Below are 17983 nucleotides of genomic sequence, written 5' to 3' on the forward strand. Positions count from 1 at the left end.
GGGACACTGGATCCAAGAGCCCCATGATTCCCAAAGTCTGGAAACCACTAGTCTAGACCTTAAGAATGGCACTTCCATGCTTGTGGCCCTTTGCTAGCTTGTTCTCTACACTTGAACCTTTTTCACTTCTTTGAACACCAAGACCTCACCTCATGACTTCATCTTTGCAACGTGCTGTTCTCGCTCCACCTTTCCTATCCAAACCAAAGCTTCACTCAACTTTCGTGTCTCAGTTAAGTTACTCCCTCCGGGAAGACCTCTCTGAGCCCCACAGACTAGATTTGCCCTCTACCAGCACATGTTCCCTATGATCTCATGGTCTTCTTCTAGGCTAGCCTGTGACACTCAAAGAACAAGAGCTATGTTTGTCTGGTTCTTTGTTTTGTTCCCAGCAGTGAACTGGCATTGAAGGTGTTCAATGTTTCCGACCATTTAAAGAAATTCACCAAGATGCTAACGGTTAGTGAATCTGGAGAGTAGTGGGGTTTTGTTTTTTCTGTGTATTTTCTTTCTTGATATTTTATGACGAGTTTTTTTAAAACAATGAAACATCTACTGATTTAATAATGAGTAAAATTTAAGAGGTCCTTTTTTATCCTGCAATAATATATATTGGCTACATTCTTTTTCTCTTAAAATTTAATGGTATTTTCTGTGGAATAAAGCTAAAAATCAGTTAAGCAAATTAGAGATACATTTGTAAATAAAGTTGTCACTTTAATCACAACCATACACGATAACTCTCGGCTAGGAACCCAAGAGCATGATTTATATTCAAAGTCAGTTATGCAGACATTATGGTTTAGATTAAAGATATTACATGTTTCATAGATCTCATTTCCAAATTTGTCTAGCTTTTTAGGGGAAAAAAGTGCATAACTTTGTAGGAAAGAGACAAAGAATGACAAATCCAATAAAAGCAATTCTCACATAAGAAAGGATCCTGCCTAAAGTACTTTTTCTCTCAGAAAACAAAACAAAACAAATCTGTACATTAAAGGATGCTGGTTTTTTGTTTTTTTAAAAATAGATTCATCAATAATATTATTCACGATGATTTATCAAGGTCATTCTGAAAAGAACAAATAAAGACTATTCCAACAGTCTCCAGCCTGAGTTGAGCTGTACTCTACATTTGTTTCCCGACAGTGGGGAGGTGTTCCCTTAGAGTTGAGGGGACAAGGGCCTTCAAGGAAGCAGTGTATCAGGTGGTAATTGATCCTTGTCCCCACTCCCCCTCCAGTGACAGCTGGGGACTGACAGTTTAACAGGTGCCCACAAACTGCTCTGGGGTGAGAATAAGCTCAAAAGGGCAGGGCTTTTTGTCTGGTTTGTTCACTGTTCACTGCTGTATCCCCAATACCCAAATCCATGCTTAGTACATAGAAGACACACATATATTTAATGAATGAATTAATCAGCAAAGTGATAGAAAGATCACTGGTATCAACAAGGAATAGAAAAATGAGCAAATATGATCAGATAGGTCAAGGAGAAGGAAACATAAATGGCTCTTAAACATAAAAGCATATTCAACCTCAGAGATAATGAAAGTATTTTAACTTAGGTTTACGTAAGATAATATTTTCACCTACCAAAATGACTAAAATATTAAAATTTATTAACACACCCTGTATGTGAGGCTTGGAAAAAACATGTATGCATATACACAGGAATATAAATAGGCAGAGCCTCTTTGAAGAGAAATTTGGCACGATACATATCAAAATTGAGAATGCACAGACCCCTTGGCCTGGCAATTCTTTTGGGATCTTAACCCACAGACATACTGCATCTATGTAAACTGATTAATGACAAGTTATTCATTGCATTAATGTTCATAACAGCAAAAGTATGGAAAAACTAAGTACCCATCAAAAGGTGATTGGTTAAGAAATAAGTTGGGATACGTATACACTGTGCATTACTTGCAACTATAGAAAAGATTGAGGAACCTCTCTTTGCACGTATGTGGAAAGATACAGTATACACTACTAAATGAAACAAGGTATAGGACGATGTGAATAGTATGCTTATTTTTTGTGTATAAAGAAAATAAAAATATATCTGTATTTGCTTTTATCTGCATAAAGAAACTCTGAAAAGAAATAAATAAGTGGATAAAAGTGGTTTCTTTGAAGATGGGTGGGCCTTAGGCACATGGAGAACAGAGTACATGCAAGACTGCATTTTGTATTTTTTAGATTATTGAACCAGGTCAATAATTGTATTTTTTTTAAAAAACAGGAGGCTGAACTACAAAAAGAGAGACAGAGAGAGAGGCACTGCTATGCAAACTGATGTAAATAAATAGGCTTTTAGAAAGAATGCATGAATTTCTCAAAGCATCATTTGTTTTTAAATGAATATGCTTGTTACAAAGACATTCCCCTAACATTAAAGCTAATTCCCTAAGTACCCCTCCTAAAGTATCACTCCATAGATCTACTTTGAGTTACTCACTGTGTGTAAAAGCAATAACATGACGCTTGTTTGAAAATATATTACAGGTCATATTTCCTACTAACTTCTCAGGTTGGCCCACATCCCAATTAGTTGAAATCACGCTTTTTGTTTATAGTAACTTGTGACACACAAATCTCACGATCTATGAATATTACAGTAGAAGATGTTACAGGTATAAAGAAAGCGTTACATCTTTAAATATGTGATCTTTCTTTCCCTATCAGAAAACAAAAGAAAGTTTTAAAAATCCCATTTGTTCAAATTACTTAAAAGAATAAGAAAAGACCTCCACTATTAAAACAACCAAAGCCTTTCAGCCATATAACTTGGTCATTAAAACATGAGTCTTACCTTACTTCAGCTGGTGGAATTGGGGAATAGGGATTTGCAGAACAAGCCAGAATTCTAATGACTGCTCCAGGATGATAGGTTTCCAGAACATGAACGGCTGTCGGATACACCTGTTGTTCAAAACTAAGTTCCACATAGTCTTGGCTTTGAAAATTAGGCGGTGTCCTCTTGAATGGCAAGGAAGCGCTCGGACACTGATCCCACCATGTTCCGTAAGTTCGAAATACAGCTGTCTGAGTGAAGTCACCAGAACTTGGAAATACATTTGGTACACCTGCCAAATTCCACATGGTATAGGACATACTATTCTCACTTCCATAATGGGAACTGAAATCCACTACTTCTTTGGCATACTGGACTACCTCTGCGTTGAGAGGGGAAGTCCGGCTGTTTGATTCTATAGTTCTATGGCTGTTCATCATTTCTCCTCTTGTAGCTGTCCTGGCTCGGCGCCGAAGGCATATATAATAAAACATAGTCAGAACTGTTAACATGGGAAAGACTGGTGACATCTAGGTGTGAATAATGAAGCTTCAAAAGGTCAGGTGTCCTCAGTAAGACGCATGAACTCTTTGAAGGATGTTCTAAAAAAAATGAATGGCTTGGTAAAGGAAAAACAATTCAAATATACAGAAAAATGCATGGATAAGGTAATAATCAGGCTTTTCCCCCAATGTAATCTCTCAGAACGAAACTGAAAAAGCAAAATTCACTGTAAATGTAAATCTCTGGTATAATTAATCAAATGAATTTTTAAGAAACCTAAAAATTGATAATGTATACAATTCTATGCTATATGGGAAGCAAAACTGATATTATAAGGCAATGGAAAGTATATGATCCAAAAAACCCTATTTTATACAAAATTATAACTATCTTTCAAAAAATACCAAAGTCCCCGAACTTCTAAAATGAAAATTATTTAAAATATACGGCAAACCACTAAAACACTGCTTTAAATCCAAAAGAACCTTAAGGCATTTTATAATTTCACATTTTAACAAATGATTCCCTATTGTTAATTATTACTCACCTCCAAACATGCTAAGTACAGATTTCACATTATGGGAATATAGTTTTCTGGAGCTGACAGTTAATGCAGACCAACTAAATTAACTGCCTTACACATCACAGATCACCAGACAGTGTTTAATTTATAACTCTTAGCAGTATTTGTTAGGGCAGTCCATGGCTGGCTGGCATCTGGTTTGCTGCCAGATACTCTTAGAAATCACTCACCCCAGAGAGAATGGTCACAGGATACACACAGGAAATACAAAAGCTGGCATTCATCCATGTGGCCTGAAAATTGCATGCTGATTTCAGGTTCAAATGTTGAAATGTCACATTCTTTCACCTATAAGAGAACAGTTTTAGAAGATCTTTTTATTTCCAACTTAGGAAGTCAAATATCCCAAAAAGACTATAGATCATCTTTTAGATAAATAGACAAACACAGATAAACAGCTACTTATTAAGTAGAACTTTTAAACTGAACAGGTCACATATTTCTGAATTTTGAGGACAATTCTGAATAATTTTAAAATTTCATGACAGAATGTAATAAAGATGTAATAACGACCCCTTTTTATATAAACAACACAAACCTATAGCTTATGAGTCCAAGTATGTGGGTAGACAAATATTATGGGGACCAAACAGTATTTTTTATCTCATTGTTTTATTTTTATTTTAAAAAAATTTCTGAGTATAGTTGACACACAATGTTACATTAGGTTCAGGTGTACAACATTGTGATTTAACATCTCTACACGTTATGCTATGCTCACCACAAGTGTAGTTACCATCTGTCACCAGGTGCTATTACAATATCATTGACTATATTCCCTGTGCTGTACCTTTTATTCCCACGACTTATTCATTCCATAACTAGAAGCCTGTCCCTCTCACTCCTCACCCATTTTGCCTATTCCCCACCCCCCCTTCCTCTGGCAACCATCAGTGTTCTCTATATTTATAGGTCTGATTCTTTTTGTTTATTCATTTGTTTTGTTTTTTAGATTACACATATAAGTGAAATCATAAAGTACTTGTCTTTCTTTGACTAATTTCAATTAGCATAATGGCCTCTAGGTTCATCCGTATTGTCGCCACACATGGCAAGATCTCATTCTTTTTAATGGCCATATAATATTCCTCTGTAGATACGTGTGTGTGTGTGTGTGTGTGTGTGTGTGTTTACATCTTATCTATTCATCTATCAATGGACACTTAAGTTGCTTACATACCTTGGTTATTGTAAATAATGCTGCAAAGAACATAGGGGAGCATATCTTTTTGTGTTAGTGTTTCTGTTTTCTTTGGGCAAATACCCAGCAGTGGAATTATTGGATCATATGGTAATTCTATTTTTAATTTTTTGAAGAACCTCCATACTGTTTTCCACAGTGGCTGCATCAGTTAGATTCCCACCACCAGTACACAAGGGTTTCTTTTTCTCCACATCCTCGCCAACACTTGTTATTTCTTGTCTTTTTGATTCTAGCCATTCTGACAGGTGTCAGGTGATATCTCATTGTGGTTTTGATTTGCATTTCCCTGCTGGTGAGTGATGTTGAGCATCTTTTCATATGTCCATTGGCCATCAATGTCTTCTACAGAAAAATGTCTATTCAGGTCCTCTGCCCACTTTTTAATCAGACTGTTTCTTGAAGGCAGGATCTAGCCAAAGATCTTCATTTCTCAAAGTACTCAGTACACGGTAAGCACAAAATATTTGACATGTTGACAGAAAGGTGATGAACAAACAATGCTATAAAAGTCTAAAATAATGTAAGATTACATAACAGTATTCTTATGCCTCTTAATCCCAGCCAGATCCAAACACACTGAAAGGCTTGACAAAATATAACCAGTAAAACAGTATATAAAGAACTGAGCTTGAAACAAGTGAGGAAAATCCACAGTTGTGAGAAACAGAGGAAAGAGAGCAGGAGCTGAAGCTAATACAGCTCCTGGAACCAGGTACAGGCCTTACTGGTTACAAGGGACTTTCTAACACTCATACAGAGAAGTTATCTCAAGCCACAGGTCACATGTGGAAAGATCTTCATAAAGCCAAAAATCAGGAAAGATAATCCTGTTAAAACCAGAAATATGAAAACTCAGTGGCCAGGAAGCCTAAGGAGACATAACCTTAATTCGGGTAATGGGGAAAAGTCGCCGGAGGGAAATCCCAATCCTATTAGGTGTACATCATGCACCAAGCATGGGCCTAAATTCACACTACCTTCATGAGTTAGAATCTCTACCCAACTCCAAGCCAAAAACATTTGAAAAGATAAAGTAGCCCTGAACTGGTAAAACTTTAGAAGCTGGTAGGGGCAGATGTGAAACCTCTTTGCAGGAACACTTCCATGACACACGATACAGGATAGACTAAACACTTACTAAGGTACATCATAGTAAAAACTTACAGACGCCAAGGGAAAGTGAACCACGATGAAGGACAGTCAGTAGGCAGGCTCACTAAATGGACGAACTTGCACCCCAAGAGCAAGAAATAGAACAACCTGAACAAGACATTTTTCTGGAGAAGAATAATAACACATGTATTAAAATAAATAAGGTGTTTCTGCAGCACACATTCCTAGTGCTGATGTACCATGAATCAACAAATCAGATTCACCTCAGGAAATATAACACCAAGTGCTAAAGTATAGGTCATGTTATAAATGTGGGAAAAAATAATTATCTAGTATATCACTTCTTTATTCAAATATTTCACCTACCACAAGTATAAATCTCTCGCAAAAAAAATTACAACTGCACAAATCTCAAATCTTTAATGCCAAAATTTAAAATGATACAGCTCTTTTACCATATACACTCTATTTCAAAATAGGCCCCCAAGTATATTAACAAGGGTAATTGCCCAAAGAACTGACTTAGTCCTTCTCTTTCTTAAAAGAATAAAATAAACTGCAAAAATGAAATTTTAAAAAAGGACAAAATTCCAACTGCCAAAGTGGACGGATGAGTTTGGCTATAAAATCTTTTTTTAAAAGATTTATTTATTTATTTGAGAGAGACAGAGACAGAGAGAGAGCGCGCGCACACACACACGCACACACGTGTGCACACGGGGGAGGGGCAGAGGGAGAAAGTCCCAAGCCAACTCCAAGGAGAGCACAGAACCAGAAACGAGCCTCAATCCCACCACCCTGAGACCACAACCAAAAACGACCAGAACGGAAACCAAGAGTTGGAAGCTCAACCGACTGCACCATCCGGGTACCCCGGCTATATAACCTTTGGACATCACTTCTCATTCACTCCAGTCTATATAAACTGCTTCAAATAAGCTTCTTTCACTTTCTTTATAAAACTGCATTTATTGGAAAGTAAAAATTTTATAAAACCAAAGAAATATCTGCAAAATAAGATATCGTCATTCATGTGAACTTTCACAACCATTCTTGGCATAAAGATTGAGAAAAATTGTGAAAGTCAAATTCTATTTGACACACCAAGCCACAAACTTTCTGTTTCCCAGCTAGCTGCTACTACTATAGATTATGGGATAATATCAAAAGCAGCAAAAATGCCATATGAGCAATACCATCTTTAAGCCGCGTTAAAGTTAAGTAAAATTTTATGCTGAAGCAACATATGTAAAAGTGAGTTATAAACCGTAAATACATATATTATATATCCAAGCTTCTGCAGAGTAGAAGAGAAATGTAAATGGATGCTTTATTTTTCCAACTATGAGTAACAATAATCGTTATTTTTTGTAAGATAAACCTAAAAATGACATTTTTGAAAGAAGGATAAGCAGTGTACAGTACACTGAAAAAGCAAATATATTTATTCTTTTCCAGCCATCCTATTCAGAAAAATGTAATAAAATTAAACCCTGTTTTGAAAATAAACAAGACATGGAAATAAAAAAGGAAGTGTGCAAACCCATTGTTAAAACCCTTCATTGATTCTAAACTCCTTTCTAATCAACTAAGATGAGGCTATAAAAGTGTTTGGGGGGGGTGGGGAAGAACATATGGAGAAGAAAGGATAGCTCACTCTACTTTTCCCTGGGAAATGAAGCTGAAAAAGGGAACAGAGGCATAGTCTCAGAACTCATGTGGGCAGCAATGGCCAATGCTGAAGTCCAAATCGTCCATGTACTGTCTGGACTTTTGCCAAGGCATGGAGGCAATTTGAGATAACCAATGAATATCCCAACAGGCAATGAACCTAATGCAAAAGATACAATACCTCCATTTTACGAGGAAAGTGGGATTCAAAGACAAAATGACTTTTCCCACCTGGTGCAAATAAACAAATATCAGTCTGGTACACTAAAGTGGTCCAAAAGGGTGATTATAAAATATACCTTTTGAGAGACATTTTCTTTTCCAGTTCACTCAAAATGCTACTTTAATTTTTAAAACTCTCACAACATATACAAATATTATTTTCCATTTAACAAAAAGTCACAATTAGAAATAGTGTGATCCTTATTTTATTAGTTGTTTAACCTAATCACTTATCAACAATGGCTATGAGGGGAGAAATTCTCCACAACACACCAACTTTATACTAGCACAATCAAGGAATACAGAACAACAGCCATTTTAACTTCTATCCTGAGACTTTCATACTCCTTGGGAAACAACTTGCTTTACACAACATGATTTTATTATAATACAACTTTATTTTCAACTACATCTTTCATATTAAAAAATGCTTAACAAAGTTAAATAATACAATTACAGAGAAAGCAATAACAGTGGAAAAGAGAAATTAAGAGGTATAGACAAGGGAGAACATATGTTTTCTACTGAGATTTGAAGTGAGATGGGGAGTCGATGAGGCGGAGAGAAGCAGGATGGCAGGAACTGCAGAGAAGTCGGCTCCTGCTCCGGCTCCTGCACAGGAGAGACAGGAAAGAAAAGGACTTTTCATAAAATAAACAAAAGGAAGTGATCAGAATGAACTCAAACCAGGACCACACCAAGGGCAGGTTCACAGTGGGATGAAAGAACCTAGAAACAAGCTTAAAACTCCAAAAGGATTCTCAACCTAAAGTGAAAAGATAGAGGAAAAGAAAAAAGGACAGGCAACGAGGCACAGCCAGATACCGAAGTCACAACACGGTCCTGCTGCAGAATGGCCCCAAAGACACCAGCCGATGAAGTGACAGGGAAAGACAAGGGTCTAGGAAGCTCCGCGGCATCACAGCAAAATGTAATAGAGTGAATAATGTGGTAAGAAATCAAGATAAAAAGGCCAAACCCGGTAATGTCATCATTTCTGAAGCCTACCGAAACTGATCAAGAGACACTATTTTGAGGAAAGTGCTTTTCTGGACAAGTCTAGAAATCCAGACATCGGTGAATAGAGGAAAATATCAATCAAAAAGAGGGGAATTATATTTCAATTCAGTGCAGCAGCTGCCACTCACAACCGGCCCTCTTTCCTGGCCTGCCCCTCTACGCTTCTAGGGCACCATGTGCTCCTCTATCTCCTTCTGCCTGTCTGATAACTTCTCCTCCCTGAGCCTTCTTCCTCTTCATTCTCCAATAGATAGAGGTACCATTAAGAGAAGGCTGTCTTTTGATAAAATGACACCCAAGAATGCTCCACTTACCTTGGCACGTCTTCTCCCCCTCCCTTCCATTTCCACACTCACCACTTTTGCTGTAGAGCATCTGCCTACCCCCAACCACACTCGTGCTTGCACAGCTCAGAATCTTCAAGTCTTCCACTGAGGCTGGGCTGCTCGGGAACGCCCTTGGCACCCTCTTAGTCACCCTTTAAGGTCAGGTACAGACTTGGTCTACCACTCACTTTTTCTCTGCTCTTACATTTTTGTGTGCCATTTCTTACACGGTGAGAGATCTTTCTCTACCCTAATAGACTATGAATTCCTCAAGTTCGGGGAATATGACTTAATCATAACTACATCCTTAGGGCTTAGCACATGCCAATATATGTTCAATAAGCATTTGTTCTGTTTTCTGAAGGTGGGCAGAGAAGATGGCGGGACAGAATTGAAATAAACACAGAAATGAAACCAAGGACTCTTCGAGATAAGAACACGAGGACTGAAAAATTAAGCAAAAAGAGTTCCACAGAGCAAAAGAGGGGAAAAATGGATAATAAAAACCGAAACACAATAGGTAAAAATCAAATGTATAACCTTCTTTGAAGCCATCCAATAAGGAATAGTATACATATTGAAATTTTACTGTTCAAAGAGAATGTAAAAAAGTAGTAACCTCTGTAAGTACAAAAGCAGCCCCTGAACACATAAAAGAGACTTGACCTTGGCTACAAAGAAACTCTGATTGAAATTAAAGAAAGATTCATGAAAGAGATGATTGGAGAGGTAAAAGGAAACTATTTTCTCAAATACAATGAGTTTTTTTTAACACTCCAAATCTGCGTTAAGACCATAGAATGATTAAGAAGAACTGGAAAAACTATGAGTGGAAAAGAAGTTCTTAGAAAAAGTTATAACCTAGGAACAAGAGGGCAGAGACAAGTCAAGGAAGGCAATAATAAAAGAGCCAGGTTGACACTGTTCTGGTATTAGATGAGCTAGGGAGGAGCACTGTGATTATTCACATTTCAATGTACTATATTAAAATAATGTACCAGCGTCGGTAAGGAGACTATTGGGATGGAATATGACAACTTTACATGCCTCTCTCTTCTTCTACGTAAATTCTCCTCCAGTTAAAACACTTTTATTCTGATTACAGTTTTTATTCAACAAGGCCCCAGTATAGAATAAACATGTAGAGTTCTTAACTGAGCCAAGTGTACAGACAGGGAAAATACAGCTTCCCAGCCAGCTTCAAAGCTTCTTGAAAATCTAGGCAAACAGAGCAAAAGAAAGCAGAGGAACAACTCAGGAAGAAAAAATCCTAAAGGCCAAGGAAAAATCCTGAAAACCAAAAAGACAAGCCAAACCTCTTTCTCTTCCAGGAATCAACGTAGGACTTAAAAATACAAAAAGTATGGCAACAACAGGCATTTCAAAACTTTTGCTAGTTAATGAACAAATGGTGAGGACCACATAAGAAGTGCATAAGAAGTCAAATCAGGAAAAACTTGCCAGAAAACAAGGGAGAAGATTTAGAATCAATTTAACCTAGAAATTGATAATGGTTAGTTCTCCCTCCTCTTTCTTTCCTAAACTTTCTTTAACAAGCATATCTCAACTTATGAACTATTTCATGACCATTCTTTAGTAGAGAGAGAAAGGAATCGAGGAGTCAATGTTTTCTTTTTGTTTTAAAAAGCAGAGCTGTAGGGATAGATGTTTGGTGATTTAATACAATGGACCTGAAAACCCTCTTCCTGCCCAAAGTGCTATCTCACAAAGTGACAGGAAGGACATGTTTCTAATAACACAGGTATGATATATAAAGTACCTTAGATAAGATGCCACCATGCCATATTCTCTATATCTCACCTTTTCTTCCCTTGTTAATGATGGGTAAGAACAAACCATTTGAATGGGAAAAACGGTGAATTTAGAATAACTCTAAACCTTTGGCAGATATACAATATATATTTAACTAAAATCTAAAATGTTAGGGATAACTGGCTAAGGGCAATTTTAGTAGACTCACTGGAGAGAAAAAAAATCTCTCTAGCTACTAAAACCATAAAGTATATTGAATTTACTTTATTCAAATACTAACTATATATTTTTATACAGTAAAATAAAGTGCTTTTACCTAATAGAAATACATTGAATTTACACTTAGCCTTCCTAACAAAAATCTAACTACAAGATCATAGGTATGTCACCGCTAAACATTCACGCTAAAAGAGCAATTAACTAAAATGGTATAATACTGTTAAATTAACTTTGGTATGAAATTTAATGTAACCACCTCCGGAATCTAAATGTAGAATGTTTCCATCAGCCCAAAAGGTTCACTGCTGCTCCGTCCCAATCACCCATCCACTTCCTGCACCAGATAAAAAATAACCTGCTTCCTATCACTATAAATCAGATTGTCCTTTATTTTAGTTACATACAAGTGAAATAATATGTACGTATTCCTTTGCATCTAGGTTATTCTGCACAGCCTATCTTTAGATTTATCCCTATTGGTATGTGTATCAGTAGTTTGTTCCTTTTTATTGCTGAATCATATCCATTATAAGGACATATCCACTCACCTGTTGATAAACATTTGGGTTGTTTCTTGTGCCAAAGTGTTTCTAAAATGGCTGCCAGCATCTTACATTTCCACCAGCAATATATGAGACTTCTAGCTGTTCCACATCCTCATCAATAGCCAATGTTGTCAGTCTTGAGCCATTCCAGGGGGTGGGTGGTAAATATCTTGTTTTAATTTGCATTTCTCAATTGACTAGTAATGATGTGGAGCAATTTTTCACGTCTTTATTCGCCATTTGTATCTTCTTTATGAAATGTCTATTTTGCCCATATTTTAGAACCAGGTTTTTTTGTTTTTGTACTATTGAGTTGTAAGAGTTCTTTGTACCTTCTAGATATAAGCTTTTTATCAGATATATGTTTTGCAAACATTTCCTCCCAGTCTGTGCCTGGCTTTTCATCTATCTGATAATATCTTTTAAAGAGAAAACTTTTCAATTTTTATTAAGTCCAATTTATCATTTTTTTTCTTTTTATGCCATATTTTTGTGTATCCTAGCAAACATTTTACTTAAGAGCAATGTCAAGCATAATTTCAAAAGGGTAAACTCTGGGACAGATAATACTTAATACCTTAAACCTGGGAACAGTTAATTACAGATTAATGAAATTTTAAGATGATACCAATCTGGATGCTGCAAACACTTCCGGTGGGAATGCAAAATGGTATATATAGCCTTTGGAAAACTTTGGCAGTTTATTATAAAGCACAACATACCCTTCCAAACCATCTAGCAATCCCACTCCTACATTATTCATTCAAGTGCACTGAAAACTTATGTTCAAACAAAAACCTGTACACAAATATTTGTATATTTATTCATAATGACTCCAACCTGGAAACATGAAAGATGTCCCTCAACAGGTGAAAGGATAAACAACCATATATCCGTACAATGAAATATTACTCAGTAATAACACAGAATGAGCCACTGATTCAGCAAATAGCATAGATGAACCTTAAGATGATTTTGTAAGTGAAAAAGGCTACACCCAAAGGCTACATACTGTAGAACTTCATTTATAGGATATTCTGGAAAAGGCAAAACTACAGGGAAAGCAAACAGGTGATTGCCAGGGAGTTAGAGGAAAGAGGGGTTGACTCCAATGACTACAACGGGCCCACACAAAGGAATTCCTTGGGTGATAGAACTGTTCTGCATGCTTTTGATTTCAGTCTTTGTTTTGGACCAAAAAAAGGCAAGTTGGAGATCTGATAGCCTCATATTAGCTTATTTCTGGGGGTCCTACTTTATTAGTCTGTTCTTGACCAGCACACTCTGAAAGATATCTATTAGTTGACATGTCCAGCCCATTCACTGTGTCTAGGACAAAGCTTGATCACAGAGGCCTTTCCACTTACCTGGCTTTTAGGGAACTACCTGTCTGGAAGAGAGAACAGTGACCTTCATGACTTTACAGAGATTCCCAACCAGGAACAAATCAGCCAACACAGATCTGCATTTATATGTAGGAGTAGAATTACCCATCTTAAAGACAATGAAACAAGCTGGGCAATTAGAGCGAGTGGTCTCCCATAAAAGTAAACAATGAGACAGTAGTTTTAAAATTATAATTGTTATCTTTAGCGTGAATTAATGGAGTATAGGATTCACAAAACAAGGAGAAACTAATTTTAAAAAACTAATTTTTAAAAATTTTAAGGTCTTTGAAATTAAAAACATGGTGGCCAAATTAAAAACTTAAATGAAAATGATAAGTAACTTAGAACACAGAGGTAAGAAACCTAATGCCTATATAAAATGAATGCAAGAGACCGAAGCTGATGGAAATTCAAGGAAATGCTAGAAGATAGTGTAATATTTCAAGAATTCTAAAGAAAAAAACTGACTCAAACTCTTATTCACATAGAAAAACAAACAACACAATGAAAAATATTTCTGGACATGCAAATATACTTCCCATAACTCTTCTTAAAAAAATCTTCAGGAAAGTATTCCACTCAAAAAAAAAAAAAAAGAAATAAAAGTAAATATTTTTAAAAGGGAAAGATGGAATATTCAAGTAACTAGTGACCTTACAGTCAAATTTAAATCTTTACAGATACAGTACTGGTGCAGATGAAAAGGATGTTGGGGGGAAAAAAACCACAAGTAATGTAAAAAAGAAATCAAATCAACAAAACTAAGAATGTAGGGAAGGCAAGGAGTCACAGCCTCACATTACTGAATGGAGATATAAGGGAAACAGAGATGATTTGAGATTTTCTGAACTGCATTGCAAGGGAGAGGGAAAAAAAAAGGTAAATATATGAATAGGTTAAATTTTCCTATTAAAAGAAAGCCTTTTGCACAAGGGATGTTTGTAACTATTCTGTATTTTGACTATGGTGGTGGCCACAAGATACACATAAAATTGCAGAAAATTAAATGCAAACACACACAAGCGCATGTAAAAGTCATAAAGTCTGGATAAGATCTGTAGGTCATACCAATGTCAATTTCCTGGGTGTAACACTGTACTATCGTCATGCAAAATGTTACCACAGGAGGAAATGAGGTGAAGTGTACATAGGATTTCTCTGTATTATTTCTTACAATTGCATATGAATCTATAATTATCTTTTTTGGTTTTTTTCCAGAGGGAGAGGTGGGAGAGAGAGAATCTTAAGCAGGCTCCACACTCAGGGCAGAGCCCAATGTGGGGTTTTATCTCATGACCCTGAGATCAGGACCTGAGCCAAAATCCCAAAATCAAGAGTCGGACGCTTAACCAACTGAGCCATCCAGGTGCCCCTCTATAATTATCCTTCTAAAAAAAAGTTTAAAAATGCAAAAAAAAATAAACAAAGACAAACTTTTGAATTAGGAGGAGAGAAGACTACAGAGAGAAATAAAAGTCCAGCTATATGATGTTTGATGTTTAAAAGAGGCAAGTAAAGCAAAATGATGGGGAAAGACTAAAATTAAACATATGGGCAATAAAGATCTGGTACACACAAAACCGACAGAGATGGCAATAGTAATATCAGACAGTGTAGACTCCAAGGCAAAACGGATTAAACAAGGCAAAAAGGGTATTTTACATTTTGTAAGATTGAAATCCAAACAATTACACATAGGATGAATTCAACCAAATTCAGAGTCAGAGTAGGAAATCAACATATTCTGCTTACTGATTTGTCAAATAATACAGTATAAGAAATGTGTCAGGAAAAACAACAGGAAAAGGATGGCTTATCCAAAAAAAAATGTTTTAGAAAAATGTCCAGATATTTAGAAAAATAATTTTGGAATATTATCACAGCAACCATTTTTAATCTAAATTTATGATACAAAATATCCAATTAAGGGAATTTGTACAAAGTATTTTAATAATCTTGGGGTGAAAACTTAGAGGTCATAAAGGAAGAGAATAGAATTGACAACATAAATATTATAAAAATTTCTGTAAAGCAAAAGTTCCCAGAAACAGCATTAAAAGAATAGACTATGAAAAAAAAGTACTATCAAATGGTGTACAAAGTCACTAGTAGCCACAACATGTAAAAAGCTATCACAAACCAGTAAGAAAAAGAAACACTTCAACAGAAAACTAGAGGATGAACATATATTACAAAAGAATGCAAATGACCAATAATTTACAGATATTTAACTCCATCTATAACAAAGAAATGCAAAATTAAAACAGTAAAAACATAGCATTTTTCATCCATAGAATCACTAAATGTAAAAAATGATTTACCACCTTGATACAACTCTTCACAGGTCTCTCTTGTTTCTGCATGTGCCCTTTGTTCCAGACTATCTTTTCAAGGATGTCTAAATAGGAAACATCCATGGTAGATAAAGAGGTTTCCCTTTGGAGTAGAGGGCAGGTTTATTGATTATCCAGCATAATATAATGCCTCTCTCTAGGGCAAAGGTTAAGCAAGTTTACTCACAGCCCATTATGAGTGATTCAGGTTCCCTAAACTCAGGGTTCCTGTCCTGTAATGTAATCTACCGTGTGTGCTAGAGTCATCTCGTCCTTATCACATCACCAGGCAGAAACTGGGGTTCAAGGAAGCAGCACAAGAAAATGATGATACTTTGGCTGCTGCTGTTGCTGTGCTTGGTCTCTGGCCCTGGAGTCTCATGTCTTTGGCCAGTATCCACGAAACTGCTGACTTGCAAGTAGGGTAAAATCTCAAGATATGTGACAATCCATGGCAATGATACGGCAGCAGCAGCATTCTTATAAAGTGTATAAATTTACTCTTTCAACACCTTTGGAAAGCAATATGGCACAGTCTATCATAATTTAAAACGTATATAGCCTTTGACCCAGCAATTGCTTGTCTAAGCATTTACACCAAGGAAATAAACAAATGTGCTAATATATACAAACAAATGAACCCAAATTTATTTCTATTATAGAAATAAATTTGAAACAGTTAAATATCAACAGGGAATCAGTTAAACAAATTGTAGTTTATTTCTACACTGAAATACCAAAAAGACTTTAAAAAGATAATGTTATATGCACTGACATAGAAAGATGTTCATCAATTATTACTAACTGGAAGTTATAGAAAATTATATATTGTACACTGCCATTTATGAAACAAATGTAGACTTATACACATGTACTTTTGGTGTCTGGAAGGAGAACAAATGATTAATGATGATCTCTGAGAAATGGGTTTATGGAGTAGGGCACACAACACTTTTACTTTCTCCTCTGGCTACTTCTGTATTACTTGACTTTCTTTTGAAGAACGTATATATTTATTTTATAATCTAATAAAGTTTCTAAGCATCTGTTATGGCAGCACTTGAAAATTCATTACATTTAAGACATCCAGTTGGGATGGTAAAGTATAAATGGACAAGGGGCTGTTCTGGGTGTCACTTCTATAGGCACTTACCCTCTGAGCTGCTGAAACCAGGTACAGAAAGTCCTGAGTCATAGCTGAAGAGTGACACACTACACTTACTAATAATACAATCCAAAGTTAAAAGACATGCAGATTTTGAACAGCTGCTTTTCTATGTACAACTCTATATGGCAAGTTCTGAGGTACCAAGAAAAGGGATTTATTTAGCAATGGTTAATGATTCAATGACCCATGAAATAGGTTAGCTTAAAAAAATAATAATTTCAAGAATAGACAAGTAACTAAAGGAGTGGGGAGGGGTCGTGGTCGTAAGGACGCCTGGGTGGCTTAGTTGGTTGAGCATCCAACTCTTGATTTCGGCTCAGGTCATGATCTCAGCGTCTTGGGATGGAGCCCCTGCTCTGTGGGTTGGGCTCTGCGCTCACTGCAAGTCTGTTTGAATCTTCTCTCTCCCTTTCCCTCTGCCCCTCCCCGCTGCTCAAACTCTCTCTATATAAGTAAATAAATAAATAAATAAAATCTTCAAAAATAAATAAAAAATAGAAGGGGGTAAGGAAATCAATTTAACCCCATTAAGTGTTGTCATTACAAAAATATTTAGTGGTCTACAATGTGCCAGACACTGTTTGAATCACTAGACATGAAACACATTATAAAGCTAGAGTAAGAAAAGCAGCATGGTACCAGCACAAGAAGCCAGAGATCACTGAACAGCAGTTCAGAAAACGTCCTTAGAACACAGAAGAATTAGGACCTTGAATAAATAGAGTATTTGTTATCAGTAGGGAAAAACAGAATCCAAGAAATGATGATGGGGTCAATGGCTAATAATTTTGGGTGGGGAAAAGCGCCTTACTTCCTTTCTCATACTAAAAATACATTTGAGATAGGTTAAAGATTTTTGGATGAAGACTAAGATCATTAAAAGTACTAGAAGAAAACAGGTGGAGATATATATATTTACAGTTCATGTGGCAAAAAGTCTAAGAGGACACCAAAGTTAGCTCCATGAAGTTAAGACAGAATGTTGATCAAGGAAAATTATGATGATGAGGCAGAGACTAAGACAGCAAAGAACAAAGGGGCAGTTTTTGCTAACTGACCATATCTGAAAATAAAAGACAGCAGTTAACAATATTTTAAGATGCCGTGTACAGAGT

At 36.2% G+C, this 17983-nt stretch overlaps 1 protein-coding gene across 1 annotated transcript in view; it reads right to left on the reverse strand.

The window, feature by feature from the left end:
- FBXL4 (F-box and leucine rich repeat protein 4) overlaps positions 1–17983 on the reverse strand; it is an 86970-nt gene that overhangs the window by 65801 nt on the left and 3186 nt on the right. The window contains exons 2-3 of the mRNA XM_034670871.1: positions 4057–4174; positions 2818–3401 (exon numbers count right to left, since the gene is read on the reverse strand). Of these exons, the coding sequence (XP_034526762.1) occupies positions 2818–3329 (512 nt within the window). The 5' untranslated portion in view covers positions 3330–3401; positions 4057–4174. The remainder of the gene's footprint in view (positions 1–2817; positions 3402–4056; positions 4175–17983) is intronic.

The sequence above is a fragment of the Ailuropoda melanoleuca genome, chromosome 10, assembly GCF_002007445.2.
Source record: "Ailuropoda melanoleuca isolate Jingjing chromosome 10, ASM200744v2, whole genome shotgun sequence".
NCBI classification, from domain to species: Eukaryota; Metazoa; Chordata; class Mammalia; order Carnivora; family Ursidae; genus Ailuropoda; species Ailuropoda melanoleuca.